The following is a 25,776-nucleotide window of genomic DNA, read 5'->3' as shown; positions in this document are numbered from 1 at the left end:
TTTAGAGATAGGGATGGAGAGAGAGAGAGAGAGAGAGAGAGAGAGAGAGAGAGAGAGAGAGAGAGAGAGGAGAGAGAGAGAGAGAGAGAAGAGAGAGAGAGAGAGAGAGAGGAGAGAGAAGAGAGAGAGAGAGAGAGAGAGAGAGAGAGAGAGGAGAGAGAGACGGACAGATTGAGAGAGCAGCAAACGGATTGAGATTTAATTTTCAGGTCACGGCCTTGTGTGTCACTTGAGAATCCAGACACACACAGAAAGGAAATGATGCACCTACAGAGACACAACACACACACACATACACACACACACTGCATGCCCACACACAAACACTACATGCACGTGTGTGTATGCATGCGTTTGTGTGCTTGTGCATATGTGGGGTTTGGTGTGGATGTACACCAGTGTGTATATATACGTTGGTCCAGCTGACACAAGCAGAGCTGTGGACATATATCAGGGTTGACATTTAGCACTTAGCTCTGCCACCAAGCTTATTATCCAAAGACCAAATATCAGCACAATCTCCTTTCTTTCTCCTGCCCTCTACCTCTCCCTGGTCTCCCATCCCTCATTCTCTCTCTTATTCTCATCCGTCACACTGTTACAAATTCAAGCCAATTAATTCTCATCAACAATATATTTTAATGGACAATTTGCCTCCTTAAAATATGAATTCCAAATATGAATTCCTCCTACACTCAGCTGTGCAGATGAATATTTATGTTTGTGTGTGGGGGGGGTTAAAAGTGCATGAAAGACATTTAAGGGGACAATTAGCTAAAATATCTACAACATAACTGTTCTAATTCCCCAAACAACAACGCAGGTGAAAACCTAGAACAAATCTAAAATTACAGGAGGTCCATGACTGAAGCAAAATGACAACTAAGAGATCCAGGGAGATGCTGTTATGACCACAAATTAAATATTAAATTGAGGGGCTAATACAATATTAAAAAGTACATTATGTACTCTTGTAGTTGCCAAACATTTAAAATGTAAACTTTACAAAATGGCTGAATCTACACAATCACAGAATTACTATGATACCCCGTTTTCAGTTAGTTAGACTCCCCCAATATCTTCTCTCTGTACTGGGTTCTTCCAACCCCCTGGTTCAGGTATTGTACTTCCACCCAAACTGTTCCTTTGCCCTTTGACACATTCCTGGAAGAGCGTTTTTGGCTCCAAGAGTGATGGCAGACGTAGGGGTGTCTGGGTAGTGTGGCAGTCTATTCCGTTGCTCACCAGCATGAGGATCGTAGGTTCGAATCCCTGTGTTACTTCCGGCTTGGTCGGCATCCCTACGGGAACAATTGGCCGTGTCTGCGGGTGGGAAACCGGATGGGGGTATGTGTCCTGGTCGCTGAACTAGCACCTCCTCTGGTCGGTCGGGGCGCCTGTTCAGGAGGGAGGGGGAACTGGGGGGAATAGCGTGATCCTCCCACGCACTATGTCCTCCTGGTGAAACTCCTCACTGCCAGGTGAAAGAAGCGGCTGGCGACTCCACATGTATCGGAGGAAGCATGTGGTAGTCTGCAGCCCTCCCTGGATCGGCAGAGGGGGGTGGAGCAGAGATCGGGACAGCTCGGAAGAGTGGGGTAATTGGCCGGATGTAATTGTTGAGAAAAAGGCGGGGGGAATAAAAAAAAAGGAAAGATTGATAGTTGAGTCATTCTTAACTCAGCAAAAACAAGAATAGTTGTGACAACAGGATTAAAGTGAGAAGTGTGCAATAAGTGTTTGTACAGCCATCACATTGTGTTTATGCAAATGTGTTTGCCTGGATTGTAACTCCCCACACTAAGGTTTGAATTGGAATTGAATTAGAGTTGCCTGATTTAAACTTGGGAGATGTCCATGACATATTATCGTGTAATACCTGGACAACAAAATACATGTCCTACTACACGCCCTGAAAATGTCCCACATTCCCTGTATTCCCCTGAACGCATGCAGCTGACCCGTCATCAAGAGTTGTTTGGAAAATACCTGAACTCCTGTGCATGTGACGAGCATCTTTGTAGTCTGGTCAACCATTTTAGCGACTTTGTCTCTAGATTTAGCAATTTTCAGACCCCTCGAGCGACTCAATCCGGAAAAAAAGGCCCCTAAGGAAAGATCTAGTGGACTATTTGTGATTATAAGAGAGTTTTGCTCACCTGTGCATGATCGGTGTTGCTCACTCATGCATTCGGTGAAAGCCTCTCGTCAGGATTGTTCCAACACCTAAACAATGTCGCCCAACTGCACCTTCCTTTTCCACCAGGACACACTGGGGTATCCGTGTGGCTTACTGCTTGCCTCGCTGACATATCAGCTTGGACGTGGGTAGTGGCCCCTCAGGCTCATCTTGTCCAAAACTGAGCTGCTGGTCATCCTTGCAAATCCTCCATCCCCAGAGACATATCTATCAGGTTTGGGACATTGGCAATTACTTCCTCCCCAACTCGCAAGGAACCTCAGGGTGGATGATCAATAAACCAGCTCTCATTTTTTGACAATCAATCAATCAGATTTTATTTGTATAGCACTTTTCATACAAACAAATGTAACACAAAGTGCTTCACACAAGAAAACAATGAAATCAATAACCCCCCCCCCCCCACAAAAAATAAATAAATAAAAGTACAGGCACATTCTAGAAAAGTACAAACAAGTTTAAAACTGAGTTACTAAAATAAATAAATAAAAGTGCCATAAACACTGATTAATTAAAAGTGACAACAGAGCAGAATATATAAAAATAGCAAAATATATATAAAACACACACACACACACACACACTATGAATTTAGCTGTAGGCTGTTTTGAAAGTAAGGTTTTTAACCTGCTTTTAAATGTGTCCAGTGTGGGGGCCTCTCTCAGGTCCTCAGGCAGGGCGTTCCATCTACATGGAGCGTAAACAGAAAATGCAGCTTCCCCTTGCTCTGGACCTAGTATGAGGGAAGGTTAAAAGACCACTGCCATTGGACCTGAGAGTTCTTGCTGGTTTATTGGGAATTAACATATCTTTTATATAGTGTGGTGCAAGGCCATTAGCGCTTTGCATACAATTAAAATAATTTTAAAATCAATTCTAGTTTTGACGGGGAGCCAATGCAGAGAGCTAAGAACAGGTGTAAAGTGCTCATACTTTTTAGTTCTGGTGAGAACACGTGCTGCCGCATTTTGAATTAATTGTAGTTGGCGCACAACTGATTTTGGGAGGCCGGTGAATAGCCCTAGTAGTCTAGTCTACTTGTTTATAAATGCATGGATTAATTTCTCACAGTCTGATATTGATAGAAAGCCCCTTAGTTTTGAAATGTTTTTAAGATGGTAGAAGGCTGATCTTGTGAGATGATCGATGTGGCTCTTAAAATTTACATCACTGTCTACGATTACACCAAGATTTCTAGCTTCACTTTTGCACTCTAGAGACAGAGAGCTGAGATGAGCTGCAATTCTCTGTCTCTGAGTCTTTGCACCAAAAATAAGTATTTCTGTCTATTGTCTTTGTTCAGTTAGACAACAATACGGCCGTTCCATGATCCTTCTGCTTTTGTCTGTACAATGTCCAAAAGATTGGACACTACTTATCAGAGCATGCTGCGTAGCTCCTGGTCCAGGCCCTGCTTATCTCTCAGTTAGACAGTCCTAATGTACTTCTTGAGAGTCACCAGTCTAACTGTTGTAATCAGTCCCCAGTAATGCTATGCACTTGATTTCCAACCTGCCTCGATGCACACGTCTCACCTCTCTTTGTATCCACACACTCACTTTTCTGTTGCTGTCAGCATAACATTCAAAACTTCTTTGTTGGTTTTCTGGCCCATTTGAGGAAGTTATCTGTGAACCCGTTTAACATGTACACACCAGCAGTTCGAATCCCTGTGTTACCTCCGGCTTGGTCAGACGTCCCTACAGACACAATTGGCCGTGTCTGTGGATGGGAAGCCGGATGTGAGTATGTGTGCTGGTCGCTGCACTAGCACCTCCTCTGGTTGGTCGGGGCATCTGTTCGGGAGGGAGAGGGAACTGGGGGGGAATAGTGTGATCCTCCCACGTGCTACGTCCCCCTGGTGAAACTCCTCACTGTCAGATGAAAAGAAGCGGCTGGCGACTCCACATGTATCAGAGGAGGCATGTGGTAGTCTGCAGCCCTCCCCCGGATCGGCAGAGGGGATGGATCAGTGACTGGGATGGCTCGGAGGAGAAAAAAAGGGGGGGGGGATGTACACTCCAGCACATTTAAATGCCCTACAATTAAATTCATGTCACTGTTGATGACACAGCCTATTCTCCACTTTACTTGCATTTGAACTGACATGCACCCTTCACTATAATATGTCTATGATACTGATTTGTGGCATATTCCAGCTAATTTGCAATTTTAATCCGTATTTACTCCCCTCCCACACACACACACACACACATATTCAGCACTTACACTAATTGCACTTGACATAACATGCACTCTTGGCTATGATATGATTGCTTCTTAGTGCGCTTACGTACCTGCACACCGAAATACAAATATATATATATATATATATATATATATATATATATATATATATATATATATATATATATATATATATATATATATATATATATATATATATATATATATATATATATATATATATATATATGTTTATTGCCGAATCTGTTGTAAATTGCTTTGGATGAAAGCATCTGCTAATGTTTGGCAACAGCACTACATCTGGTCCTGGCTTAGGCAAAGCCCCAGAAAAATAGGCCACTATGGGCCATTCTGAGCAACAGCTCATGAACACATTTGGTAATGTAGCCTATGATTGTTATGTTTTTCTTGCAATCTTACAACTTGCTGTGAGTCACTGATGAAGATGGTTCGAGATAAAAATGGAGAACAGTAAGATGTAAAGTAAATGCCAAATTTGTTGCCCCTTTGCCTCATATTGTACACTGTCTTCTCGTCCATCCCCCCTCCCAGGGGGAACCCCCCTAACACACGTGTGTGGCGCACAGCACGCACGCACGCTGCGCGCGCGCACGCACACACACACACACACGCACACACACACACACACACACGCACGCACGCACGCACACACGCACGCACACACACACACACACACACACGACTTCTGACTGCACATAATCACGTTCCCTTTTGAAGGGGACCTGCTGATTTCTAATCAACTCTCTGGCAGCTCATCAACACACACACACACACACACACAATCCAACTTCCCATTAAAATAAAACTCAAGTGAAGGGGAAAATTGGAGGGGAGGGAGAGCAATGAATGATGGGAAAATGGAGGTAGCGAGGGAGACAAACTTGTGGAGAGCAGGCAGAACAAATTGAACAGACATCATTTTCTGTATTGATGTTCAGTTTTTCAATTATCCATTGGAGAGGGAGCGAAAAAGAGGGGGGTGAGAGAGGAAAAGAAACATATACAAGCCTCTATGAGTGTGAGGGCAGAGTGATGTTGAAAAAGAGAAACGCAAAGGGGGGGAAGGGGGAAAGACTTCTGTTCAGTAGCAATAACAATTCAATCAGTGAGAAATTTATGTGGAACTAAGTGAGCTGTAATGGAAAATAGGCTGCCTCTGCTACACATAGAGGGACAGCCAGCCCACGACAGAGGAGGGAAAGAAGAAAACATGAACGGAAAAGGGGAAAGAGATAGATAGATAGACAGATAGGATAGATAGATAGATAGATAGATAGATAGATAGATAGATAGATAGATAGATAGATAGATAGATAGATAGATAGATAGATAGATAGATAGATAGATAGATAGATAGATCCTAAACTACGGGCAAGGAAGTCAACATGCAGTGATGGCAGTATTGCATGATTTGGATACCAATTAGGTTAGAGTGGTGTTAGAGGGGATTGGAACATGTTGGACACTGGATAACATGACTGGTGTTCTCTAAATCTCATAGGACATTTTGTGCTTGTGTGTGTGCGTGTGTGTGTGTGTGTGTGTGTGTGTGTGTGTGTGTGTGCGTCCGTGTGTGCGCATACGTGCGTGCGCTTGCATGGACTTTTTACGAACATCCTCACCCCATGCTTCACCGACATGCCTCATCCATACATCTGGGCCAGCATGAGATTGAGAGGAAGAGATGGTTTTTTTAACCCAAAAAGATTGAGAGAGCAAGACACTGAAAGATGGGAAAGGGAGAAAGTGAGGCGATCTTGAAGCAAGACTGAAAGATGAAGATCAGAAGAGGTTTGCGGCATCACTACTCTCACTTTTTTTTTTCCTCCTGTAGTTCCAAGAATAATTTGAACCTCGATCCTGTCATCATGGATGAAACTCTGCTCTTTATCAAAGTTGCATACAGGACAGAAAACAACAATACAGCATGCAGCAAGTGAATTATGGTACTGGGCATTGGGATAGAAAAGGGCTCATGTGGGTCCTTGGTGTACAAATTGTTCAGTGGTTTCTAACTGGACCCCTTAGTGATGTTAGCAAAAGGGCTTTCACCAAGGGATATACACTATATGTACAAAAGTATTGGGACACCTGGTCATTACACATACAGGAGCTTTTATGACATCCTATTCTAAATCCATAGGCATTAATATGGAGTTGGTCCCCCCTTTGCAGCTATAAGAGCTTCCACTCTTCTGGGGAGGCTTTCCATAAGATTTTGGAGGGTGTCTGTGGGAATTTTTGCCCATTCATCCAGAAGAGCATTTGGCTCACAATCTCCATTCTAGTTCATCCCAAAGGTGTTCGATGGGGTTGAGGTCAGGGCTCTGTGCGGGCCAGTCAAGTTCTTCCACACCAAGCTCACCCAACCATGTCTTAACGGACCTTGCTTTGTGCACTGGGGCAAAGTCATGCTGGAACAGAAAAGGGCCCTCCCCAAACTGTCCCCACAAAGTTGGAAGCATAGAATTGTCCAAAATGTCTTGGTATACTGAAGCATTAAGATTTCCCTTCACTGGAACTAAGGGCCCTAGCCCAGCCCCTGAAAAACAACCCCAGACCATTATCCCTCCTCCACCAAACTTTACGGTTGGCACAATGCAGTCAGGCAGGTAACGTTCTCCTGGCAACCACCAAACCCAGACTCATCCATCAGACTGCCATACAGAGAAGCATGATTCCTCACTCCACAGAACACGTTTCCACTGCTCCAGCGTCCAGTAGCAGCGTGTTTTACACCACTCCATCTGCCGCTTGGCATTGTGCTTGGTGATGTAAGGCTTGCATGCAGCTGCTCGGCCATGGAAACCCACTCCATGAAGCTCCCAGCGCACAGTTTTTGTGCTGATGTTAATGCCACAGGAAGTTTGGCACTCTGCAGTTATTGAGTCAACAGAGCGTTGGCGACTTTTGCGCACTCGTTGACCCCGCTGTGGGACTTTACGTGGTCTGCCACTTCGTGGCTAAGTTGCTGTTGTTCCTGAACGCTTCCATTTTTCAATAATACCACAGTTGACCATAGAATATCTATCAGGGAAGAAATTTCATGAACTGAATTATTGCAAAGGTGGCATCCTTTGACAGTACCACACTTGAATTCACTGGGCTCTTCAGAACGACCCATTCTTTCACAAATGTTTGTAAATGCAGACTGCATGGCTAGCTGCTTGATTTTATACGCCTGTGGCAATGGGTCTGAATGAAACACCTGAATTCAATGATTAAGAGGTTTGTTCCAATACTTTTGTCCATATATATATATATGGACAAAAGTATTGGGACATGGTGGATTGCTCTCTCCGGGTTAGGGATGAGTTGTTGCCTCAAGTGAAGGAGTTCAAGTATCCCGGGGTCTTGTTCATGAGTGAGGGTAGGATGGAGAGGGAGATTGACAAGCGGATTGGTGCAGCATCAGCAGTAACACGGACGTTGTACCGGACTGTTGTGGTGAAGAAGGAGCTGAGCCAGAAGGCAAATCTCTCAATTTACCAGTCAATCTTCATTCCAACCCTCACCTATGGTCATGAGCATTGGGTAGTGACCGAAAGGGTGAGATCGTGGATACAAGCGGCTGAAATGAGTTTCCTCCGTAGGGTGTCTGGGCTCAGCCTTACAGATAGGGTGAGGAGCTCAGACATCCGGAGGGAGCTCAGAGTAGAGCTGCTGCTCCTTCGCATCAAAAGGAGCCAGTTGAGATGGTTCGGGCATTTGATTAGGATGCCTCCTGGGCGCCTTCCTTTGGAGGTTTACCGGGCACGGCCAACTGGAAGGAGACCACGGGGTAGACCAAGAACTCGCTGGAGGGACTACAATCTGGCCTGGGAACGCCTTGGGATCCCCCAAGAGGAGTTGGAAGGCGTTGCTGGGGAGAGGGACGTCCGGAGGGACGTCTTGCTGCCACCGCGACCCGACCCTGGAAAAGCGGCTGAAGATGAGATGAGATGAGATGAGATGAGATGATATATATATATATATGTATATATATATATATATGTATATATATGTATGTATATATAAAACTTTGTTTAACTTTGTTAAAAGAAACACTCAATGATAGGGAAAGAGCTCAACGAATAAGGAGCAAAATAATCCAGTGAGTCAAGTAAATTCTTTAATAGACAGTACAAGCCTGTTTCATGCCAAAAGCAATCATCAGCTGTCAATAAAGCTACATGGGAAAGAACATAACATGAAACAGGCTTATACTGTCTGTTAAAGAATTTACTTGAATTCGCTGGATTATATATATATGTCAGCCTAAAGCCTTTCAACTCAACATGCAAACTGGACAATAAGTACAATTACAGTGTTTTGTTTTGTTTTTTGTTTTTTGCCCTTACCCCACTCTTCTGAGCTGTCCCGGTCACTGCTCTACCCCCTCTGCTGATCCGGAGAGGGCTTCAGACTACCACATGCCTCCTCCGATACATGTGGAGTCACGAGCTGCTTCTTTTCACCTGACAGTGAGGAGTTTCACCAGGGGGACGTAGCGCGTGGGCGGATCACGCTATTCCCCCCAGTTCCCCCTCCTCCCAAATAGGCGCCCGACCGACCAGAGGAGGCGCTAGTGCAGCGACCAGGACACACCCACATCCGGCTTCCCACCTGCAGACACAGCCAATTTGTGTATAGGGATGCCCGACCAAGCCGGAGGTAACACGGGGATTCGAGCTGGCGACCCCCGTGTTGGTAGGCAACGGAACAGACCGCTACGCTACCCAGATGCCCTTACAGTGCTTATTTAACTGAGGACAAATGGAGAAAGAAAGTTTAACAACATTTTTTCCATGATAATAGAGAGATAACATATCAAAATCCTCAAGCGATGACAATTACACCTCACATTTGCTTATTCACAATGGTTCATTTAGATTTCACTCTTGCCTTATTTTTATCTGGTTTGTGACTCACACTTTTTGTGCTAGGTTTCATCAAGAAACGAACACGCCACCTCAGTTGGTTGATTAAAGCAAGTGCAGTTGTGCCCACCTGACAGTCGTTTTCCCGGTTAGAGCCAAAGGGGACGTTTTAATCTTTGGCTCATTTTCATGGAAATAAGATCATGCACAAATGTTTTTTTGTCATGGTGTCTGTCAACGAAATTAAAACTGGGTTGCAAATGGCTTGTCTTCTTCTCTGCTGTGTCTTTCTGAAACAGAGACGATGCCTAATCAGTGTCTCCATCTTTATTAAAAGTGGAGACACCGATTAACAAGTCCAACCATTAAACATCCTCTCATCCCCCCGCTCCCCCTCTCTCTTTCTCTCGCTCTCTCTGTCTGGCTCTCTCTCTCTCTCTCTCTCTCTCTCTCTCTCTCTCTCTCTCTCTCTCTCTCTCTCTCTCTCTCTCACTCTCTCTCTCTCTCTCTCTCTCTCTCTCCTCTCTCTCTCTCTCTCTCTCTCTCTCTCTCTCTCTCTCTCTCTGTCTCTCTCTCCCTCTCTCTCCCTCTCTTTTTCTCTCCCTCTCTTTCTTTCCTACAATTCAGTTTAATTCAGTTTTAATGCAGTTATATGTGCTGTATTGGTATGAATGTTACAATATTGTCTCACTTGCAATGGATTGTTATCATAAGATTAAATGAAGAATTGAACCTTGCAGTACACCTTGTATCAGTGCAATGCTTGTGCGAGAGTGTGTGTGTGTGTGTGTGTGTGTGTGTGTGTGTGTGTGTGTGTGTGTGTGTGTGTGTGTGTGTGTGTGTGTGTGTGTGTGTGTGTGTGTGTGTGTGTGTGTTTGAATACATCTATGCTGGGGGATCTGGTTCCCCATGTATTAAACGCCATTTCTCTCCATCTCATTCATACCCTCTGTTTCTGACTTCCTGTAGCAGGCACACAACTTGCACATGCCCCCCCCCCCACACACACACACACACACCACCTCCAAAGACACTATTAGACCTTTCTATGAGTCGGACGCCAAGGGGTATGGAGTGTTTTGAAGGGAACATAAATCACTTTTTGATCACCCTGTCTACCCACTAACCCCCCCCCCCCCCCCCCCCGTTTCAAAGCAGTCAAAAACAAAAGAAAAGGGAAAGAGGATTTGACTTTCCCCAGTTCGTGTTAGTCCACCGATATTTCAGTTTCAACAGCCCTGCATTCTGCGATGTTTGTACGGTCTTTAAATCCTTGCCTTACGTGGCATGTCACAGGAGAAATTCCTCCCTATTTGTGGAACGGGAGTTCTGTGTAAAACGCCGATCTGTAAATGCAGACGTTCCCATCCTAGAAACATGGACCATTAGACTGTCTTCCATTGGGGGTTTGTCACAGGGAGCCCGTTCTTTTAAATGTCAAATCAAAGGAGAGTGTAGCAGAAAGCTTTCTGAGGGCTTCGGGTTTTTGTTGGGTTTGGCTGAGTGCTTAATATTACCTCAACAGCAATTTATTGTTAGCCTTAACATTCACTAGATTGACACGCGAGGAAGAAAAGATGGGCTGGACTGCTGCTGGTGACACTCGGACTGATACAGGAATGGCAGACGCACAGAATCTACACTCAGACACAGGGGGGAACGATGTTTTGAGTAGGGGGGCTGCCAACTAAAACGGAAAGTATTGTGGCGAGCCGGCGTGGAAGAGTGAGTCGAGAGGCAGCGATCTCTTTTTTAATCCCAACTCCCGTGCCCCATACACCGCACGACCCCCGGGAGCGCTCTCTTATTCACACTGGCCAGAACGGACCAGAACTGACAATGTAATGAGTCCCCGCCCCCCCGATGTCCCAAGTGACGACATCAGTCCCAGTCACGATGCTACAGCCAGTTAGTCAGTAAACGGTCTCCTACCTAGCCTGAGTTGAACCCCCAAAACAACAACACAAGAATAACCACAACATGAACTCACAATTTTAAATCCAACATTAACAGTCCCATCAGCCACTGTGCTCCCCCAGCGCGGAACCGCCGACAGTCAAAGTGACTGCCTGCCCCGGTCCCTACGGTATGACGTCATTGTTTTGTTTGTAAGGTGTATGTGTAGCAGATTTGGAATGGAGTCTTTACTCACTTTATTATCAAAAATGTACATTCCATGCAGTCCTAGCCCACTGTTTAAAATAAAAGTATATATATATATTTTTTTTTTTGCATTTGTACGTTAGGAAAAGTTACACATACTGTTGGGTCTAAAATGTTACACAGCCACCTGCCACTACTGGGGGAGGGGGTTGCACCCACTACTAGGGGGAGCTGCAGCCCCCCAGCCCCTCCTTCCCACACTAATGCTCTCACACACACACACACACACACACACACACACACACACACACACACACACACACTTGCACAAGGAGAGATAACACAACCAGAGTCTTTCTCCGTGTTTCTGTCCCTTGTTGCAAACCCCCACGTACACAACATACACAACTGAACACACATACTATACTGCATTCCTCTTTGTTGTGTTCTATCTTTCCTCATACACACATGTCGGTTCTCTCCATCAGTATTCAGATATGATCAGTATTCCAAGCAGTGTTCCGGAATGGCCGGACACTGATCCATCAAACCCCTACACCGTGTCTCTTTGAATCTGCAGCAACCTTCCATGTTGGAGAGGAGCACTGTCAACTGTACTCTTATCACTAGGAGATTCACCCCGTGTGTGTGTTGTGTGCACGTGTGTGTATATGTGTGTACCGCATGTGTATGTGAGTGCGTGTGTCTTTGTGGTTTGTTTGCATCTGTCTATACGTGGGCATGCAGTATATGTGAATATCTGCATAAACACACACATTGACATTAAGTACAGTAACATAGACACACGCAAACACACACACACACAAATCATAGACTACACACAAATTCACCAAATAATTTATATCTTAATGGCTGATGTTGCATGTCGTAAAATTAAGCAAGCTCTCTCGAATAACAAAAGAACAGTGCACGTGTGTGTGCGTGTGTGCGTGTGTATGTGTGTGTGTGAGAGGCAGAGAGAGAAAGTGTGTCTTCACAATGTGTAGTAGCTATCTCAGCTTGTCTCTTTGATCAGCCTATAAAGGCACTGAGGCATGGAGAAATAGCCTAGACTAACACACTCTATCACTCCGTCTCTCCCTCTTTTCACCTAACATGCGCTCTCATGGACACACGCACACGCACACGCACACACACACACACACAACTTACATTGACACGCTCTGCTATGGCTAGCTGCATCTTTCCTATCACCTAGTGGCCGTGAGGGATATTGCATGCTATTTTTCAGCATTGAATGTTGGAAACGGTTCAGAATATCAACTTTTTATTATCACAGTGAAATGTTGTGTAATTAAAGTGAATGGGCCAGCATGCCAGGTGTGAACAGATGTTGAGATTTATCAGTCTATTTACATTTATTTACCCTCCGCTGCAAATACAACAGAGGTTTTACAGTGCTGCATCATCTGCCCTTTACAACAAAGAAATGCAGGAAATGACATTTTAGCAATTTGACAGTTGACATAATAGATTGCTACACATGACTCCGGGACTGACAAAATGTGATCTGAGAGGAGATGAGGCATTACTGCGTGATTGGGGTGATTTCAATGCATATTGTGTCACACAGCAATCAATCAATCAATTATTATTCAATCAACCAATGGTAGATTATGGCTTCAACTAACCATATTTCACACTGATTAATCTATCCATTACTTTTTAAATGAATCCATTAATCATTTATTAATTGTAGAAATAATGAAAAATGTCAGTGACAAGTTCTCAAAATGTAACATGAGATCTTAAAACTGTGTACTTTGCTTGACCATCATCCAAAAAAATCATTAAGTTATTCATTTTATTTTGGTTTGAAAAAACAACATATTTTTGCTTTTTGGGGAGCTTTAACCAATAAATTGGTATTTCTTCTTGACTAATTAATAATCAGTTTAGTGTTCAATCAATTAATTGACAAATAATTTAAACACTACTGAGGATGTTTTTGATCTCTCCCTCCTTTCTTCCTATTTCTGCTGCTTTCTCCCCTTCACCCTTTTTTTTTTGCACCCTCTCTCTTTCTCTCTCTCTCCCTCTCCATCTCTGAACTATTTTAGATCAGTATATTTATGACCCACCTGTCTAATTATGGCAATGATCGTCTGGGTCTCTACACATTTGTCCATCTGGCCTCCTTCCTGCGCACATGGACCAACCTAAACCTCCACACGCTCCCGCCCATCCAGCTCGCTCACAAGTATTTCCAGCTATTCCCTGAGCAGAGGCACCCACTTTGGCAGGTGTGTGTGTGTGTGTGTGTGTGTGTGTGTGTGTGTGTGTGTGTGTGTGTTTAATGCTAGTGTAAAAAGTTGCTGTTGTAAAAATCCAATGCTCATAATTTTCATAACAGAAAAATGAGCATATTGTTACGCTCTTTCCCTGTGCTAGCCTGTGTGTGTGTGTGTGTGTGTGTGTGTGTGTGTGTGTGTGTGTGTGTGTGTGTGTGTGTGTGTAAATATGCCTCAGTATTACAAGATATTACTGTTATATTGTAAATCCCTGACTCTCTTAAAGCTCGTGTGTCGTGTGTCTGTGTGTACATCTGTGTACCTTTGTGGTGTGTGCACCAAATATTCCACCAGCCACATTATTATTTATGCCTATTCCTGTCTCTGCCCATGCAGAACCCGTGTGATGACAAGAGACACAAGGATATCTGGTCTAAAGAAAAAACCTGCGACAGACTGCCCAAATTCATGGTCATTGGGCCGCAGAAAACAGGTAGGCTACTCTGTAAAAAAAAAAAAAAAAAAAAAACGACAGATGGATGGATGGATTGCATTTATATAGTGCGTTTCTAGCTGCAACAAAGTGTTTGATACTCACAAACATGCATGTGCACACAGGCGTGCAGGAAGATGTTTTAAGTGGGGGTGTGGGGGGGCTGCCAACTAAAACGAAAGGTACTGCAGCGAACCGGCGTGGAAAAATGGGTCGAGAGGCAGAGATCTCTTTTTAATCGCAACTCCCGGGCCTCATACACCACACAACCCCGGGAGTGCTCTTTTATTCACACCAGCCAGAACGGGCTAGAACCGACAACAATGCAATAAGTCATCGTGGTCCCCCCACGGTGACCCAAGTGGCAACATCAGTCCCAGGCACGGTCCTACAGTCGGTTAGTCAGTAAACGGTCTCCTACTTAGTCTGAGTCGAACCCCCAAAACAACACAACAATAACCACAACATGCATTAACAGTCCCATCAGCCATTGCGCTCCCCCAGCCCTGAACCGCCGACAGTCAGAGTGACCGCCTCCCCTGGTCACTAGTACAGTATCACGTCATTGTTTTGTTTGTAAGGCGTATGTGTAGCAGATTTGGATTGGAGTGTTTACTCACGTTATTATTATAAATGTACATTCCACGCAGTCCGAGCCCACTGTTTAAATAAAGGTATGTTTTAATTTTTTGCATTTTTACGTTAGGAAAAGTTAGACATACCGTTGGGTCTGAGATGTTACACAGCCACCTGCCACTACTGGCAGGCGGGGGGTGGGGGGATGCACTCACCACTAGGGGGAGCTGAAGTCACTCCCACGCTAATGTGTGTGCACGTTCACAGTGACTGCACACGGCTGTGCCCACGCGGCCACTTGGACAAACAGTACACGTGCGCACAATCCGGCGGCTATCCACCCAAACAGACAAAACCTCCCCGTGTTACTCCTCATGTCTACAGACAGTACACATCAGACCGGTTTGTGTGAGTCCTCTCCTGTGTGATCCCGTCACAGGGAGATGAGAGGGAAGCGCTGGCGTTGCTTTGCTGCGATATCAGAAATTGTAATTGCTGCTGTTGTGCTGGGCGAGGTTAGACGTCTCCGTGACACCGCTAATTAACCCGGTGACTGCTGCTCGAGAACAGGGCTCCCAGTCTTCACAACAGCAGCCTAACAACACGAAACGACCTGTCTTTGTCGCTGATGGCAGACGTTAGATGAGGAGACCAGCAGTAGGGCGACAGACAGGGGAAGTGTAACAGGATGTGAAACGGCAAATTTGGGATAAATGGAACGGAAAGAGAGCTGCCGAGTATAAATCAGAGGGCAAACCCAGAGCCCCTGGGTTGATTGGTGTCATATGGCTCTGAATTATCTGGAAGCCCTGTGGCCGTAGCAGACAAACCACACAAACAAACACACATGCACACACACGGGTGTCCCCAGCTCACAGCTTAAAAAAGGGTAAAAAAAAAATCAGAACAGCTCACACACATAAACACACACACACACACACACACACACACACACACACACACACACACACACACACACACACACACACACACACACACACACACACACACACACACACACATGCACACACAGACTTCTTGCTGCTGACTTAAACCTTCTTTGTTGTGAATTACATCCTTTTTTCTGCAGGAACGACGGCACTTTATCTATTTCTGCTCATGCATCCCTCTATCTTCAGCAACTTCCCCAGCCCCAAGACCTACGAGGAGGTCCAATTCTTTAACACCAACAACTACCACAAAGGAATCGACTGGTTAGACAACTTACACACACACACACACACACACACACACACACACACACACACACACACACACACACACATACACACACACACACACATACGAGTCTGTCTCTCTCTCTCTTTTCTTCCTCTGTCTCTCCACTTCTTCTCTCTCTAACCGACAAAACATGATCTATTGTGTGTTGCTTTAGTTCATAACAGCCTAGAAAGTCAAAGCTGGAGGTTAAAGGAAAGTTTTTAAAGCAGGATTTGTATTTGATGCTCTACCCTTTCTTTGCTGTAGTGACATTACAGATTATAGAGAGGCTTAAGGAAATAAAGAGCTGTAACAGGGTTCAATTACTATTTCAAAATAATTCTTTTAAACCCGTAAACCCTAGCCAAAGGGGGGGGGGGGGATCCATCGTTCTAAATCGTCCTGTAAATTAGCTCTTTTGCCAGTAAAGTGACAGCTGGTGCGTTCACTTAAAGTCACTTAGAAAGAAACTTGATGGATGAAAAGTGCAGCTCAAATTGTGCCATGACTTTGCTTTTTAAGCAAGAGACACAATTTAAAGACAGGCTTTCATGACATTAAAACTTGAATTCAACTTAAAACTGTGTCACCTTGTAGAAACTAAGAGATGTACAGCCTTGACTGAGTATGCAATTAGGCCGATGCGCGTCTGTGTGAGGAGAGATTTGTGGGCGTGTGTGTGTATGTGTGTGTGTGTCTATTCCAAAGCATATTATGTATTTATTGATTCATTTTGTATCATGTTTATAAATGCATGCAAAAATCTGATACATATTTATCATATTTTTTAATGCGTGCTGTTTGCCTCTCTTTTTGTGTTGATTTGTTGCTGTTTGGCCTTAGGTACATGGAATTTTTCCCAGTGCCGTCTAATGTGACCACAGACTTCCTGTTTGAGAAGAGTGCTAACTATTTCCCTTCAGAGGAATCCCCTCGGCGTGCGGCTGCCCTGCTGCCTAAAGCCAAGATCATCACCCTGCTCATCAACCCCTCTGACAGGGCCTACAGCTGGTACCAGGTAACACACACCCACCAACATGGCATAAGGTATATTTCATATGTGTGTCATTTCAAACCTCTTCCATGACCCATTGCTAAGCAGGTTCCTCACAATAATAATTTATTACTGTATGCCTGGTGGGGGTGGTAGACCTTCTCACCATAAAGTTGGGTTTCAATAACTTACATGTCTCAGTGTGGAAGTTGCCAAAGGATGCTCAACCCTGCAGCTCTGACCTGAAAGACTTAAACATGTATGCTACAGACTATTAGCTGTCTAAAATACATATATAAAATCCTCTTTTCTATTAAAAACAAATTTATAGGTGTCCAGGTAGCATAGCGGACTATTCCATTGCCTACAAACACGAGGATCGCCAGTTCGAATCCCCGTGTTACCATCGGCTTAGTCGGGCGTCCCTACAGACATACAGGGCATCCGGAAAGTATTCACACCCCTTCACTTTCCCCACATTTTGTTGTGTTACAGCCTTATTCCAAAATGGATTAAATTCTTTTTTTTTTCATCAATCTACACACAATACCCCATAATGACAAAGTGAAAAAGGTTTTGTAGAATTTTTCGCAAATTTGTTAAAAATAAAAAACTGAAATATTGCATGTACATAAGTATTCACACCCTTTGCTATGATACTCAAAATTGAGCTCAGGTTCATCCTGTTTCCACTGATCATCCTTGAGATGTTTCTACATCTTGATTGGAGTCCACCGGTAGTAAATTCCATTGATTGGAAATGATTTGGAAAGGCACCCACCTGTCTATATAAGGTCCCACTGTTGACAATGCATGTCAGAGCAGAAACCAAGCCATGAAGTCAAAAGTAATTGTCTGTGGACCTCCGAGACAGGATTGTATCGAGGCACAGATGTGGGGAAGGGTACATAAAAATTTCTAAAGCTTTGAAGGTCCCGAAGAGCACAGTGGTCTCCATCATTCGTAAACGGAAGAAGTTTGGATCCACCAGGACTCTTCCTAGAGCTGGCCACCCAGCCAAACTGAGAAATCGGGGGAGCAGAGCCTTGGTCAGGGAGGTGACCAAGAACCCGATGGTCACTCTGACAGAGCTCCAGCGTTCCTCTGTGGAGATGGGAGAACCTTCCAGAAGGACAACCATCTCTGCAGCACTCCACCAATCAGGCCTTCATGGTAGAGTGGCCAGACGGAAGCCTCTGCTCAGTAAAAGGCACATGACAGCCTGCTTGGAGTTTGCCAGAAAGCACCTAAAGGACTCTCAGACCATGAGAAACAAGATTCTCTGGTCTGATGAAACCAAGATTGAACTCTTTGGCCTGAATGCCAAACGTCACGTCTGGAGGAAATCAGGCACCTCTCATCACCTTGCCAATACCATCCCTACAGTGAAGCATGGTGGTGGCAGCATCATGCTGTGGGGATGTTCTTCAGCGGCAGGAACTGGGAGACTAGTCAGGATCGAGGGAAAGATGAATGGAGCAAAGTACAGAGAGATCCTTGATGTAAACCTGCTCCAGAGTGCTCAGGACCTCAGACTGGGGCGAAGGTTTACCTTTCAACATGACAACGACCCTAAGCACACAGCCAAGACTTGAACCCCATTGAATTAAAAAAGGAATTTAATCCATTTTGGAATAAGGCTGTAACATAACAAAATGTGGGGAAAGTGAAGGGGTGTGAATACTTTCCGGATGCACTGTAATTGGCTGTGTCTGTGGGTGGGAAGCCGGATGTGGGTATGTCTCCTGGTCGCTGCACTAGTGCCTCCTCTGGTCGGTCGGGGCACCTGTTTGGGGGGGGGGTGGACTGGGGGGAATACATGTATTGGAGGAGGCATGTGGTAGTCTGCAGCCCTCCCCAGATCGGCAGAGTGGGTGGAGTGGGGTAATTGGCCGGATACAATTGGGGAGAAAAATCCCCCCCAAAAATAATAAAAGTATGAATCATTTAATTAATCAGACGCGTTGAAAACTAAGAGTACATTGTGCTCTCTGAATTAGGACAATGTAAGTGGTTGCAAAGTTTGTTCTGGATTTTAATGTCAATTCTGTTCATGTTCCACAGCATCAGAGGGCTCATGAGGACCACACAGCCCTGCAGTTCACCTTCCATAATGTTATCAGTGCGAAACGGGGCGCGCCGGCCGAACTGCGCTCGCTCCAGAACCGGTGTCTCATTCCTGGTCTCTACTCCACACACATAGAGCGCTGGCTCACCTACTATCCTGCCAATCAGGTACACACACATGCATACATGCATCATACAAACGCTAGTACTGTACTACCACTCTGAAGTTATATATGTTTTGGTTTTGTGGATAGTGCTCATTTGTTTGAACTGTGTGTGTGTGTTTGTGTGCACACATGCGTGCGTGCGTGTGTGTGTGTGTGTGTGTGTGTGTGTGTGTGTGTGTGTGTGTGTGTGTTTCCTAATGGGTGTCTTTAATATGGATATATACCCAGCTGCTGATAATAGATGGCCAGCAGCTGAGAAGTGACCCTGCTGCAGTGATGGATGAAGTCCAGAAGTTTTTAGGAGTTACTCCTCATTTTAACTACTCCCAGGCCCTCACGTAAGTCTTTCTCTCGCTCTCGATTACTCTCTTTTTTCATCTCTCCATTTCTCACCCTCCCTTTGCATACCCTGGGGTCCTACTGCAAGGACACCTTCCACCAGCCATACAAAGTTAAAGACGGGAGAGTTATAAATGAAAGGAAAGAGAGAATTCATCAAGCTCTTGATTCCTGCAAATCTTTAATCTGTTTTTGTGCAATCTACGGATGCATGCAGAGGACTCGTTTGCTCTAATTGACAATAAATGATGAAATGAGCTCAAACAAAATGCCATTAAAAGCTATATCTACACTGTGGATATATTTCGATGGATAAATCAGCTTTTCCATCCTTGCCACACTTTGATATATTCTACCCTATGTGCCAAAATCAATAAAATCAGAACAGCAACATCAAAATGTATGAAGACAGTTAGCTAATATAGTACAGACAGGAGCACACACGTAATGCACAAAATTGGGCTCCTATGCAGTCAAGGTAAAATAACTTACTGACACGCTCTTGGCAGCCTCCAGCAAAGAAAATGCATTATGTCTCTGAGAAGTATGAAAGACCGGTGCATTTTGATGTGTAAAGGACGATATACTCATTTTCAGTTCATGCCTTTTTATCTTATTCCATAATAAAAGACAGCTTTGTACTTCAGTTTAATAGGATGGGCTACAATGAATAGTATGAAATCACATCATGAAGACTAATTATAATGTCAGGCTTTAAAAGATAGGAAGGTAGGTACGAAGTTTCTTTTCCACAGTCAGGTGCACTGAATACCTGTGCACATAAAACAACACGAGACATCATTTCATGCATACAGAGACCACTGAAATAAGAACATAAATAGCAAACGTACAGACGGACACAGAGAGCTAACGCATCAGGCCAGGACTCCGCAGTCTACACCCATTTACAGGCCAGTGGCCACTCTTTCAAGGATGAGGATGTGCACATTCTTGATAGGGAAGAATGCTGCTTTGCTGGTTTGAACGGGGAGTCATAGAGGCCATCTATGTGAAGAGGGAACGACCATCCCTGAACCGAGGGGGGGCCGAAGTGTACATCTGTCACCATCTTACAACACTGTGATTGCAAATATTCCCAAATCCTCTGTGAATAGTACACATGGCCATTGAAACTCTAATTAATGGCCACACCTATTTGCATATGAAACTGGTCGTTGGTTTCAGTCATTATGCAACTGTATTATTTATAAGGGTGGGGATACCTGCAGTCAGTTGAGACTGATGAGGTCGCTTAGATGAGTGATGAAATGGCACAGTGGTGCAGTAGTTAGCACTGTTACCTAACAGCAAGGTCCTGGGTTCGAAATCTGGGGTTGTCCAACCTTGGGGGTCATCCCAGGTCGTTCTCTGTGTGGAGTTTGCATGTTCTCCCCGTGTCTGCGGTGGGTTTTCTCCTGGTGCTCCTGTTTCCCCCACCATCCAAAAAAAAAAAAAAAAAAAGACGTGCATGTTAGGGTTAATACTCCTGTCTGTGCCCTTGACCGAGGCATGGGAAGATGAACTGGAGTTGGTCCCCGGATGCTGAATAGTGGCTGCCCACTGCTCCTTGCTACACAGCTAGGATGGGTTAAATGCAGAGCGTAATTTCCCTACGGGGATCAATAGAGTCTATCAAAATCCAAAGGGAAAAAAAAATTTTCTGTCAATAAACGTTGTGTCCAGATGAACTGATTCAACTTTCTTTGATTTTCTTAACTGGATCACTGAGTGTGCATCAAGACACTTCCGAACAGTGATTCTGCAGTGGCAGGGAGTTGTGTAGTACATTATGACCGAGGGGACAAAGCTTCTCTGTACCTGAGTGTCCTAAATCTGTAACCGGAGGGAAGTAGGGTGAAGTAGCAGTGGAGGTGGGTGCTCAGGGTCATTTATAATCGTCTGCTTTCCGTTTTAGAGCTGAGGAGAGATAAGGTCGTGCAGATAGGGGGGTGGGAAGACCAAACGTAGGTAAACTCTGTTCAGCAAAAGTAATGGCGGCTACACTGAGTGGAGGTAGGCTTACCCTTCACTACCTGATGAGTAGAGGAACATTTCCCCGAAGACTATAGGAGCTGTCTTCAGTTCCAAAACAAATTAAAAGTAAAATAATGTGCCACCTCACGTTCACTTTTGACTAATACCCCATCATTTAGAGACAATGCTTGTGTCTGTTTAGGTAAGGGTGGAGTGTTAAATGGTTTATTTCTCAAGCGCAGCTTATCTGAATGCTGTAAACTTCAGAAGTCTCAGCTCCCCAGGCAGGGGCGATCAAAATGCACAGCACAGAAAGGATGGCCTCTGTCTTGAATCACAAACCCAGCAACTCACACATGCATACAAATAATTTCCTAGGGTTGGACTCAACAAAACAATGTGTTTGGATTTTGTATGTATGTGTTTTTGTGACTGTGTGTGTGTGTATGTGTATGTGTGTGAGTTCCACAACAGCCTAATTTCCCCCCCTCTCCTCCTCATTCATCTGAAATGACAGCACACTGACAGATCCTCAAAATCTAAGCCCATTTATTTAATCCTCTTTCTTCACTGCTCTTGTGCCATCAGTGGAAAACCAGAGGAGGAGGAGGATCCAAAAACTCCTCCTCTTTTTATTCACTCACTCACTTATGCATGCTGATAAAGAGCGGCTTTTTGCCATCTCTCAATCAATCAAAGAATTAAATCACTCAGTCACAGTTCTGGCTCTCTCTCTCTCGCTTTCTTTCGCTCTTCCTTTCAGGTTTGACCCTCAGAAGGGCTTCTGGTGCCAGCTTCTTGAAGGGGGAAAGACAAAATGTTTGGGGAAGAGCAAAGGGAGGAAGTATCCCCCCATGGAACCAGAGGTACACTTATACGTTTAAATAAAAGGAGACTGAAACGTGATTAAAAAACAAAACAAAAACAAAATAGAAGAAGGGTTTAGTCAATGAATGAAGTAATAGGGGCGAAAAAGAGCCAAAAGAGACACATAAAGGAAGGAGAAATATCCGCTACCAGACTAGATTTTGCATTATAAGAGACCTGAGCTAGCGACATCCCAGAGTCCCCACTGTCGTTGTGGCAAAATTTCCCACAGGAGTCGGCAGCCGGGTGCAAACTGTCAGCCAATCAGGCCCAGCCAGGAAGTTACAACCTTATTATGAGGATTCAATACTGACACAACACCCCCGAGATGGCGAGGGGAGATGAGAACGAAGGAGGGGAGAAGGACAGAATCTGAACCATAAGTCTTTGTCTTTGCCTCTGAATGTGAGGCAGAGAGAAACCTGTTGATGATTAATCCCAGTCTCTCACATTCACGTGCACACACACACACACACACACACACGCACACACACATGTGCAGACACACACACACACACATCCTGGTGCATGTGTGTGCACACAAGCACCACAAAAGCCCAAGCACACACACACACAAACACACACACACACACATGCAGGTTACTTACGCATGCACCTCTATATCATCCGCAGATAAAATGTATTTGGGGGGACATGAGGACAGGACAGATGAGGAAGGTGGAAAAGGGAAGGAACCGGAAGGGGGGAGGAACCAAGAGGGAGAGGTGGAGGTCTGAAGACGAAGCACCTCATCCATCTTTAATGTCATTTTCTCTTCCTCTTTTCTTTTCTTAGCACAGCTAACACCGCTCAGCCCACTTAGTGCTCCTTAAGTCACTCTGAAAAGTGATAAACACAGTAGTTTGTGGTATATGAGCCGTTTCTTTCAGTATCATGCCTCTCCACCCTTGTCAATCTTTTTCCTTTTTTCTTTGGACATCGCCCTTCTATTCCCCCATCTATTTCCTTCCTCTTTCTTTTGTCTGTTCTTTCTCCCTCCGTTCATCCTTCTTCTCCCTCATTATCTGCCTCCTTCCGTCTCTCCTTTCCACCCTCCCTTGCCTCATCCTCTCTCTCTCTCTCGCGCTGTCTCTCATGCTCTCTCTTGCTCTCTCTCTCACACTCTCTCTCCCTCTCTCTCCCCCAGGCGCGGGCGTATCTCTCCAGGTACTACAGGGAACACAACATAGAGCTGTCCAAGTTGCTGCACCGCCTGGGCCAGCCCCTCCCCTCCTGGCTGCGAGAGGAGCTTCAGAAGGTCAGCAGCATCTAAAATGTGTAGATGCTCATCGCACCGTAACAAAATCTCGAAAAGCCAGTTATCAATGGAAAACAAAAAACACAGCCGAAAATTGAAACACGATGTTGGTTTACTGGCGCGATAACATTTTCTTTTTAAGTTATTTACAACAGGCAGTTAAGAGAATGTGTGAAAAATGTGTCCTCAGTGTGTGTCCTGATCCTTATTGAACCACTGCATTCACATTTGTTATTTTTAAAGAGTGCCCACCGGCTTTTCTATTTAATTAGTCCTTATGAAGATGACTGGATCACCTGACAAGTGCTCATCTTGTCTCAATTGTGAATGTGCCTATGTTGGGTCTGTATCATATAGTGTCTAAGTGCAAAGCCATAGCCCAAATTAAACCACTAAGCACATACACAGTATCTCCTTCTACACTCTTCCTACTTATTTACTCTTCCCCCTGTTATCTCTTTCCCGCTTTCCCTCTGCCTCTCTTTCTCCCTCTTTTTCAAGGTTAGATAACCTTTGAATCCAGAAGCCAGGGTTAAAGGTCAAGGGTCAACGACCAGGAAGTGAGTGAAACGCTGACCTTTGGATGCACTCTCGGCAGCCCTGGGATGAACCCTGAGGTGAGGGCAAGGACGTTGGTTCACTGAGGAGCAATGACCCTGCTGAGTGTGACCACAAGCGAAAGAGATAAAAGCAGAGATGCAACAAGACAGAACTGTTTTAGAAGATGGACAGATTGAATAAAGAAAGGAATGGATTGATGGATGTATGATAAATGAATGGATGGATACAGGAATTCAGCAGCTGGCTCAGATCCCTTCCGTAAAAATGGGAAGAAATGGAAGGAGAGACACAGAGGAGACAATGCTTTACTGGCCAAACCCTAATCTGAACTGTTCTGAACTCCTGCATGAACCCTGCAGTAACTCTGCGACCATTACTATCTTTTTACTTTTAATTTATGATGCCAGGACAGCGCTGGTCAGCTGTACTTGGTTTCCATACATAGATAACTTTGCACTAAATTCAATTCCACTGATTCATGTGTTTCAACCCCACCAAGTAGTTGTTTTTCCTTTTCTTTTCTTTTTTTTTCTTTTTGGTTCTTTTGGGTTGTTTGTTTGGTTCGCATTCAGACTGTGAGCGAGCTGAGGACTCCGAGAACAACAGTCCATCTGTCATGAAGAAAGACCATCGGTTACTCAGGTTTGGTGAAAAGCTGTTGCTTTCTTTTGTAGACTTTTCAGAATTATTTTTTTTTAGTTTTAAAGTAAAGCTAGACTCATTTCAATATATAAGGATCTACTAGCCTTATTCGTGCATAGAGAGGCACTAAAAAGCTTTCAATAGAAAGGGATTGGAAAGGAGTTGACTTACTAGTGCAGATATCCTTTGCCTGTTCAATGTTTTCCTGTAAACAAGCTAAGGAAAAAAAAAAGATGTGTCCATCTAACCCCGGGATGATGCTACTGACATTTCAGCAACAGTGACCGAGAAGATGTACATCTATGGAAAAGAAAGCTCATGGAAAACAAACCAGAATAAGCCCAACAGACAAGATGCCCAAATCCTAGACTCAGTGTTACCCCTTTAGCAGGACTGAGTGCTCAGTACCTAAATAGTGGTTGCAAACACAGCCAGTTAGTTTCCAAGTTGTTTTGGTAATGTCTCATTCAAGTCTCAATTTCCTTTGGTCTTTTAGAAACCAGTGGCCTATCTTGATTAGCTTAAATTTGATTGCAAAAATGTAAATGTAAAACCCAGAAACCAAAATAAAAGAGATGGATGTGATTGCCAACACAAGGTGTCTTTGTTGAAGTGAGCAAGCAAACAGATATGCACAAAAATACTCATCTGAACTCATGCACACACACACACACACACACACACACACACACACACACACACACACACACACACACACACACACACACACACACACACACACACACACACTAACCGTTCAGTCTCATTTATCACACACTTTTATCCACTGAGACTTACATACGAGTCCGCAATTAGCAGATATATTTGTGTGACAATCTATAGGCATCAAAGGGCATTAAAAACAATCATACAGACAAAAGTCAATTCATATCAAGTGCATTTAGTCTAAGTGCACAACAGGCAGATCAGGAGTAATTGGGGATTCAAATTAACTGGACAATACCACAAACGAG

The 25,776-nt window shown here is 44.4% G+C and overlaps 1 protein-coding gene across 2 annotated transcripts in view; it reads left to right on the top strand.

The window, feature by feature from the left end:
* The window catches only part of ndst3 (N-deacetylase/N-sulfotransferase (heparan glucosaminyl) 3), a 69,385-nt gene extending 43,997 nt beyond the window's left edge, over nucleotides 1–25,388 (top strand). Inside the window, exons 6-14 of one of the 2 annotated variants that reach the window (XM_056280001.1) lie at nucleotides 13,473–13,655; nucleotides 14,040–14,136; nucleotides 15,803–15,926; nucleotides 16,777–16,951; nucleotides 18,992–19,162; nucleotides 19,390–19,499; nucleotides 22,238–22,340; nucleotides 23,489–23,599; nucleotides 24,106–25,388. In XM_056280001.1, the coding sequence (XP_056135976.1) occupies nucleotides 13,473–13,655; nucleotides 14,040–14,136; nucleotides 15,803–15,926; nucleotides 16,777–16,951; nucleotides 18,992–19,162; nucleotides 19,390–19,499; nucleotides 22,238–22,340; nucleotides 23,489–23,599; nucleotides 24,106–24,135 (1,104 nt within the window). In that variant the 3' untranslated portion in view covers nucleotides 24,136–25,388. Of the gene's footprint in view, nucleotides 1–13,472; nucleotides 13,656–14,039; nucleotides 14,137–15,802; nucleotides 15,927–16,776; nucleotides 16,952–18,991; nucleotides 19,163–19,389; nucleotides 19,500–22,237; nucleotides 22,341–23,488; nucleotides 23,600–24,100 lie in introns of both variants that reach the window. The other variant, XM_056280002.1, reaches the window with a different exon arrangement.
* Nucleotides 25,389–25,776: the final 388 nt, after the last annotated feature.

Source organism: Lampris incognitus, chromosome 5 (genome assembly GCF_029633865.1).
Source record: "Lampris incognitus isolate fLamInc1 chromosome 5, fLamInc1.hap2, whole genome shotgun sequence".
Lineage (NCBI taxonomy): Eukaryota > Metazoa > Chordata > Actinopteri > Lampriformes > Lampridae > Lampris > Lampris incognitus.
Note: the sequence above shows the minus strand (reverse complement) of the source record. Positions and strands in the feature narration are given on the sequence as shown.